Source organism: Penaeus chinensis, chromosome 28, assembly GCF_019202785.1.
Source record: "Penaeus chinensis breed Huanghai No. 1 chromosome 28, ASM1920278v2, whole genome shotgun sequence".
Classification (NCBI taxonomy): domain Eukaryota; kingdom Metazoa; phylum Arthropoda; class Malacostraca; order Decapoda; family Penaeidae; genus Penaeus; species Penaeus chinensis.
In genome coordinates this window covers 19405898-19414316 of record NC_061846.1, presented here as the reverse complement: position 1 = coordinate 19414316, position 8419 = coordinate 19405898, and the positions used below count along the sequence as shown (strand labels likewise).

Below are 8419 nucleotides of genomic sequence, written 5' to 3'. Positions count from 1 at the left end.
GGTATAGACACACACAAACAAACACAGACACAAGTTTTAGCCTCATGAAATGCAGGTGGTTGTGTGTATCTGTGCGTTTGTGTGGAATCATGCAATTGAAGAAAGCAGGAAGTAGCCTTGGTATGGCTGCCTGTCCCTAAGAATAGATTTGGCAAAACAGGTTCTATTTGCTGTTAGAAGATACGGATCTTTAGATAATTTTGTTTGGTGACTTTTTGCACCAGAGACACTTCGCCAGACTAATTTATATATTTTTTTGTTTGCTCTCTTCCATGTGATGATTCCGGCATGCAGAGGCCCTGTCATGGTAGGTGTCATCCAAATATTAGCTGAGAGAGAATTTGTGTTGACTGAATGGCTTTGTTAGTCATGTAGATTATATACTTTTGTCATATTTTTTTTCTATAGTTGTAGTTCTTCTAACATCTTTATTTTTGTCTTAGAGTCACACAGTATTTATGATTTAGTGTTTGTGATTTTTTTTTTTCCTTATATTTTCAGTGGTATGTTGTATAGTATTTTTTCTTAGATGTTTACTTGCATTCATAAGTTATTCAGAAGTTGTATTTCTATGTTATAATGAATTAGGTTTTCATATAGTAAGGTGAATTAGTTTTACGTGAATTATTCACATATACTGATGAATATATACATTTGAAACAGTGTTATTCATTGACTCTTACAAAGATACAGGATGTTTGATGAAAATTCAGATTTTTGATTGAAATGTGTTTATTTGCACTTTATACCTTAATTCAGTACTTTGACTTACCCATTTAATGTACTCCCATTCACTTTCTTTGCAAATCTCAGTCATCTTTCACAGTTATCATCCGTAAGTGACACCGTTATCTTTTCATTTATTCATTTATTGATTTTTTGGTGAACATGATTTTATCTACTTTGTTCTTACAGTATGGACCTCATTGCTTCGAAGCTGGAGAAGGACGTGGACCTCCCCATGATCGACCAACTCTACGAGAGATGCAACTCTGCCATAGAGGAGCTCCGGACCTCTCAGCCCAATCCACACATATCGGTGGGTTTTGCTTCCAGACTCCTTGGTCTGGGGTACATCTAATTTCCTATTTCCCGTATTTAACTTCTCATTGATTTGTAAAGTAGTGTCCATTGTCATTTGTTTCTTGTGATTCACTCATTCATATATCTTTCATATTTTACCATGTCTTTCATTTTTAAGAGGGAAATTAGATCTTGGTTATGGAGAGCACTCACTCTAGCACTCTTACCAAATGTTAGGGTGATGAATTGTGGTTGAAAGAGGAAAATAAAAAGTGCAAAGACAATAGACCATGATTATTCTGTCTTGGTTTTCCTCACTCCTCACATTTCTTGAAAACATACTGCATCCCATCTTCAGTTGCAAGTCATTCACTAGTGGGTGGTTCTACACTGAAGACCCCTGACACAGATGAGGGAGTCTGCTGTAATGAGTTAAATAATGTGTTGGTGTTTATCACACTACTTACAGTTTACAAAACATTATATTAAATCGTTTAGCAAAGTACAGGGCATTTAACATATCTTTCGGAAGAATTTATGATCATGGATTTACACACTTTTTCCTTTTTTCTTTAGGTTTCTCTTGAGAATTTGTTAGAAACACTAAGCTTCCAACAGTCATTATTGGATTCGCGACGCAGGGCTAATGGAACAGATCGGAGGAGAACGGTTAGTGAAGGCTGCTTGAACTACAAAGGTAAGTCAAATGGCTTGAAGCCTTCTGTGTTCTGTTTCTGTTTCTCTCACTGTCTCTGTTTTTAGTCTCTTTTTCTTTCTCTTTATTTCTCTTTCTCTTTCTCTTTCTGTTCTCTTCTGTTTTCTTCTGTTTTCTCCTCTCCTCCTCTCCTCTCCTCTTCTCTTCTCTTCTCTTCTCTTCTCTTCTCTTCTCTTCTCTTCTCTTCTCTTCTCTTCTCTCCTCTCCTCTCCTCTCCTCTTCTCCTCTCCTCTCCTCTCCTCTCCTCTCCTCTCCTCTCCTCTCCTCTCCTCTCCTCTCCTCTCCTCTCCTCTCTTTGCCTCTCCTCTCTTTGCCTCTCCTCTCCTCTCCTCTCCTCTTCTCTCCTCTCCTCTCCTCTCCTCTCTCTCTCTCTCTCTCTCTCTCTCTCTCTCTCTCTCTCTCTCTCTCTCTCTCTCTCTCTCTCTCTTTCTCTTTCCTTTTGTCTTTCTCTTTGTCTTTCTTTCTCTCACTCTCACACTTTTAGACTTTGATTAGCTTATTAGGAGATTTTTATTTTATCCATGGTTATATTCATATGTAAGACAAGATTTTCATAAACACATTTGTAATCTATAATAGAACAGCTTTTTGTTTGGTGTTGTAGACAAGTATGAATTACAAATTTGAATGTAATCTCAACAGGCTCATGCAAAGCTGGGAGTTGCAGCATGCGCAGGAACTCGGAACGTTTTGAGAGGGAAGCCGACCGTTTCTTAGAAGTTGAAGACATGTTGATGCCGCTGAGTGCTGAGGGAGGTTCTTTGGAAGACATTGCTGGCCTGCATGAGGTCAAACAAATCCTACGGGAGGCGGTTGTGATGCCTATGCAGTACCCTCAACTGTTTCAAGGTCTTATTACTATTACTGTTATTGTTATTATTATGAAAGGAACATGAGAACTTGTTATTCATTTTTTTCTTTTCCTTAGTCTTCTCTCAGTAGTTGTATAACAGTTTCTTTTTTTTTTTTAACTGGACCTCTTTCCCCAGATGGTGCCAAGCCATGGACGCGTCTCCTGCTCTATGGTCCTCCAGGAACGGGGAAGACTGTTTTGGCTCGAGCACTGGCTTCTGAGCTACAATGTCCTTTCTACTGTGTTTCGTCTGCCAATCTACTCTCCTCATGGGTTGGAGAGTCAGAAAAGTGAGTAGATACAGTTTAACGTCATCGTCATCTTCAGCTTCAGCTTCAGCTTCATCTTCATCGTCAATTGACATCGTCATCGTCACCACCACCACTACCACCATTATCATCATCATCGCTATCATTTCATCATCATCTTTATCACAATGGAGATATAATTTATCATCATCATCATCTTTATAACTGTCATTATCATTGTCTTCATTACCACTATCATTATCATATTTTCTGTATTTTATTTGACAGTGGTATAATACTTCTTGATATAATCATGAGAAATAAATACTCAAGGATAGAATAATTACATCCCTTAACTCTTATATTAATGTAATTTGATACTGTTAAGACAACTAAATATTGATAATTATAAATGACTTATACATAATGTTCCATATTGATGAATCAAATCTGTTTCAGGCTTATAAGGGAGTTATTCCATCAAGCACAAAGTCACCCTGGCCAGTGTGTTATTTTTATTGATGAAATCGACAGTTTGTGCAGGATTCGCTCACAGATGGAAGATGAACATTCGCGCAGGTTTGTTTGTTTCGTAATTGTAAATTGCTATTTTCATTATGGATTTTTACTAATATCGAGTGGAACAGATCATTTATCTGTTATGTTTTGTATCTTCCTATTGTAGATATAATAGAAAAAAAAAATACTAGTTATTTTTAAATTGGTAATTCCCTTTTTGCCTGAATAGGGTGAAGACAGAATTACTGCAGCAGATGGAAGACATAAAGCGGAATGGGAGGTCGTCTGTTTTTGTGATGGGAGCCACCAACTGCCCTTGGGACCTCGACCCAGCTTTCCTCAGGAGGTTCCAGAGGAGGATTTATGTTCCTCTCCCTGACAGGTAAGGTTGGTTGTGTGAGTGTAGTGACTGTGGCCCCCAGCTAATAACTAAATTTTTTTTTTGTAGTTTTGAGAGTACTGTTTTATGCACTTGATGTATTTTTTTTTTTTTTTTTGATCAGGTGTGTGTGTGTGTGTGTGTGTGTGTGTGTGTGTGTGTGTGTGTGTGTGTGTGTGTGTGTGTGTGTGTGTGTGTGTGTGTGTGTGTGTGGCTGTTGCTGTGGCTGTGGCTGTGGCTGTGAGTGTGTGGGTGGGTGGGAATATGCAGCCAAGGGAATAGGCATGATTTTCTACACCAGAAGAAATATTCCTCATATTCATATTAAATATTTACAACAATGAAGAAACAAGCAAATAATAGCCTAAGCAATGCTGGCATGAGTTGGACAGGAACAAATGACCAAAAGCAATAATTTTGATGATAATATCAAATATATACATAATAAAGTTCAGGACAAATGCCCCAGCAGTAGGATGGGCATGAGTGGACAGGTAGTTTCGGATGGGCTGCCAAGGGATAAGGCGAGAAGATGGTGTGAAACAGCATGGGCTAACTCTTGCACTGATAGTAGGGAGGGGTTTAACATGAGGGAGCACTAATAATTGACTAAAAAGAGGGGAGGAAATGGTCTGTGTCTGGTGCGGGTGGGGTTAGTTTGGCAAATCCTCATTAAATACTTGAGATGAAACCAAAACAAAATACGACAAGTAATTTTCAAAGTTCATTTTAACACCTGCTTTATTGATACCACACTGCTTATAGGCTATATTTCAAAGTGGTATCAATTGATACCATTTGGCCTTTGGGCCCCTCATCCCCCCCCCCCACCCAAAAAGAGAAAAATCTAATGATAACTTATTTAATGAATGCATTGCCCTTTTCGCATTTCTCTTTTTTTTTCTAGTTCCTAATATATTGCTTCTCAGTGCCTGTTTCTTTTCATATCCTATCTATTCTAATTCCACTCTGTTCGACGGGCAAAAAGTTACTGAAATTGCTAGCAAAATATTTGCCTCTCATTCTGTTATTCAATATTTAGTAAGCAGATTTTGGTCTATGTACTGCCAGAAAGTGTGAAAATGTTTAGATTTAGAAGGGTCTTGTAATTAATGTATTTGGTACAGTTTTTGTTTTGTCAATTTCTCTCCCTTTTTTGATAGAGGTTAGGCACAAATTTAATTAGGTTGATTTCATTACTGTTGTAGTTGTTGATTATTTTGACTTCAAAATTCTAGAACAATTAATATTTTGTCACCACCTTTCTCCCTCCCTCCCCATTTTATGAATCTGTGTAATAGTTTTGTGTCAACCTGTGAATCTTTCACAGTGTGTCTCTTTGTATAGATATCTGTAGACTGATATTAAAACTGTTTTTTCTTTTCTTCCTTTTTTAGGGAGAGTCGCCGAGCAATAATTTCTAGCCAGTTCAAGACGGCACCCCTAGATCTTACTGATCCAGAGTGGACGAATCTCCTGGACACCACGGAAGGGTTCTCGGGTGCTGATCTCACACACCTGGCAATGGCCGCTGCCTTCTTCCCCATCAGGGAACTGCAGACGTCTCGCTTCTGGAGGTTTACTCATGGTGTGTGGGGAAGTTATTATTTGAGGTTTCTTAGTGCAATGTGGTGGTATGACTTGTATCCAGTTCATTGTATACTCATGTAAATTTATGACTGTGTCAGTATTATATATATTTTTCATTCTCTGCTATGTATGTATGTATGTACGTAGTGGCATCAAATTCATTGTGGGTATGATACCAGCAAACTTTTCCTTAAGCATTTTTATCCTATAAGATATTCTACTTTTTTATTTTATGAATTTCTACTCTTTGTTAGAAATTGTACTTACCAATTCTAAACAATTTGCAAATTAGAATTCATGTGTTCTTAATGACTTAAAAGTCTATACGATCTTTCTCATTAAACATTAATTAGAATTGTTTTACCCACCCAGGGAATCTGTCTGGAGTACTATTTTATACATTAATATGATGATGCCATCAGCATGCTTGTATAGAAATATGTATTAGTGTGCTGTATATCAATATGCTTGGTAAAACTGCAATCCTGAAGGCATATTTCAAGGAAACATAATTTATATAACTCAAGATTCAAGTAACTAGGGTTTCAGATTCAAACATTTGTCAACAGATCTTAGAATTCATACTGATATGAAATACATTTTAAAATTTCTAGTGGTTCTGTACCCTTGCACGAAATATGAAACCAAGCCATCATGTCTGTCAGATGATTAATTCTTAAATTTCTGCTATCTTTTTAATCCAATCACGACAGGAGCCCCTGTGCCATACTAAACAACATGTTGGGTCTTTTGCAGAGTTAGCTGCTCAAAGGAAAAAAATCATAAACATGAGAAATATCAAATTAATATGCACTCTGATCTTGCCTGTTCTATAAATTTTAATTATTTTGTAGATAATGATGCTGAGAAGAGGCTGTAATCCTACTTTTGAGCAGCTATTTCTTATCAGCAAATGTAGCTAGGACTAAATAACTGGACAGCTGTTTAGTGTGCATAACTAAGAGCAGACTCCATTGCACATGAGAAAATGTTATCATGGCATGTGGGATGGTCTTCCATAAGATGGTAGGACATGGGTTGATGTGCTGTGATGCCAGTTACATCATGGTAAATCACCGTCACATGTTTGGGTCATGTCTTTGTTCAGGAGAAATAGCCCCTCAAAAGTTATAGCCTATTTTTAGCACCACTAACTAAAAATTGTTTATGCCACAGCCCTGAGGCCTTTCATCATGATTAGGTTCAATAGACTGAAAACTGAATTGTCTTTACTTTTACATATTTTTGTTTTTTCATCAACCTAAGCTAGTTTTCTTAGCATCATAGGATTTGATATCTTTACCTAGTTCATGCAAATGACAATACAATTTCCATGTTTTTTTGATACAGACATCCCATATATATTATTTGTCAGAGGTCATTTTAAGGTCATAATATACAGACGACTAGGTAATTTCTTCTCAGGTATTTTGTAAGTTATTGAAAAATAATACAGAACTGGAGTATAGATATAAATAAGACTACTTACATCTTTAATGATGAGACTGGACTTGAACTGCAAAGAATGGTTTGCTGATCAGACAAAGCATATGAGTTGTGACGCCACTGTATATCTACATATATCTATGGTTAGGCTGATATATGTTTGTTCACATTTTGTTAAGTAATTATAAATTTTTCTCCCTTTGTTCTTAGATAACAAAATCACCCCCTGTTCAAGTGACACTCTCGGTTCCATGCAGTATCCATTGAGTAAGCTCCCGGCAGACAAGGTAACATAGGATTTCTCAAGGAGGTTTCATCACTTCCAATTCTTATACTGTAATATGTTGAGACAGTAAACTATTATGTGTCTGTTTAGCACAGTCCTCAGTGATGATCATGGTGAAATCAGGTCTGGTTTCTTGATAGGAACATTGAAAATTTATATCTGGCCTACTTTTCCAGCAAACCTATTCAAATTGTAGGTTTCATTTCGTTGTATAGTATACATGATGTTTAACTGTAAAATATATTCATGTTCGCAGGTTATAGCCCGTCAAGTAGAGCTGAAGGATTTCATCTCAGCCTTGCAGACGACACCACGCACAGTCTCGCCCAAAGTTGTTCAACAGCACAACGAGTTCTCCATGGCATCCAGCCATAGTTAGGGCTCTGAAGCTTTCCTGATGTTGCTCCTTTTCTTTCTTTTATGAGATTTCTCTATAGTATATTGGAAGTTTATGAATTTTCTATTAAGAAGATAATAAAGAATTACTTAATGTAATTACTAGTCATAATAGAAAAGACAGCCAATTATTTTGAAAATGTTTATTTTCAGTATGTATATGTATATATACTGTTATTGAATTTATTTCTTCCTTGTAAAGGAAGCATTATGATGAAAGCCATCAAGCTTGCTCATATATTTTGTAAATATATTTTTCTTTAAAAAGAAAACATTTTCCATTATATAGGAAGATGATATTATTATGTGTGATATAGTATAAGGGAGATGGATATCGAGAAATTATTTTTACCCACTTCCAGTTTGAGACGTGCTGAACTGTGAATAAAACGAGTCCCAGTTCTTGCACTAAACTTGTGAGGTGGTTCACTTTGATTTGTATGGCTGTCAAACCTTTAGAAACATTTCAGATAAGATATATATATATATTTTTTGTATTTTCCACTTTATTATATTGTCTACTTTTCTTTGTTACTAGAACTTTGATTGAATTATCTTCATTTTCGTATTTTCTTTTCTTCTGTTACACATTTAATAATTAAAGTGATGACTCAATTTGCTTGATTATTTTCTGCTCATGAAACTCACCTGAATTTAAATACTTTTGTGTGGGTGTAAAACATATGCAGAAGAACATGCACAAGCACATGCACGCACATGCACACTCACATGCACACTCACACAGACACAGATAGACAGACAGACAGACACAGAGAGGCAGACACAGAGAAACACACAGATAGACAGACAGACAGACAGACACAGAGAGACAGACACAGAGAGGCAGACACAGAGACATGGAGACAGACACAGACACAGACAGACAGACACAGATAGACAGACAGACAGACAGACACATACAGACAGACACACACAGACACAGACACACACACACAGACACACA

The 8419-nt window shown here is 36.8% G+C and overlaps 1 protein-coding gene across 1 annotated transcript in view; it reads left to right on the top strand.

The window, feature by feature from the left end:
• Positions 1-8070, top strand: part of LOC125040208 (suppressor protein of bem1/bed5 double mutants-like) — a 14048-nt gene extending 5978 nt beyond the window's left edge. Inside the window, exons 2-11 of the mRNA XM_047634753.1 lie at positions 295-307; positions 916-1039; positions 1600-1720; positions 2381-2587; positions 2728-2881; positions 3299-3418; positions 3588-3740; positions 5135-5325; positions 6984-7060; positions 7316-8070. Coding sequence (XP_047490709.1) covers positions 295-307; positions 916-1039; positions 1600-1720; positions 2381-2587; positions 2728-2881; positions 3299-3418; positions 3588-3740; positions 5135-5325; positions 6984-7060; positions 7316-7438 — 1283 coding nt within the window. The 3' untranslated portion in view covers positions 7439-8070. The remainder of the gene's footprint in view (positions 1-294; positions 308-915; positions 1040-1599; positions 1721-2380; positions 2588-2727; positions 2882-3298; positions 3419-3587; positions 3741-5134; positions 5326-6983; positions 7061-7315) is intronic.
• The last annotated feature ends 349 nt before the right edge of the window (positions 8071-8419 follow it).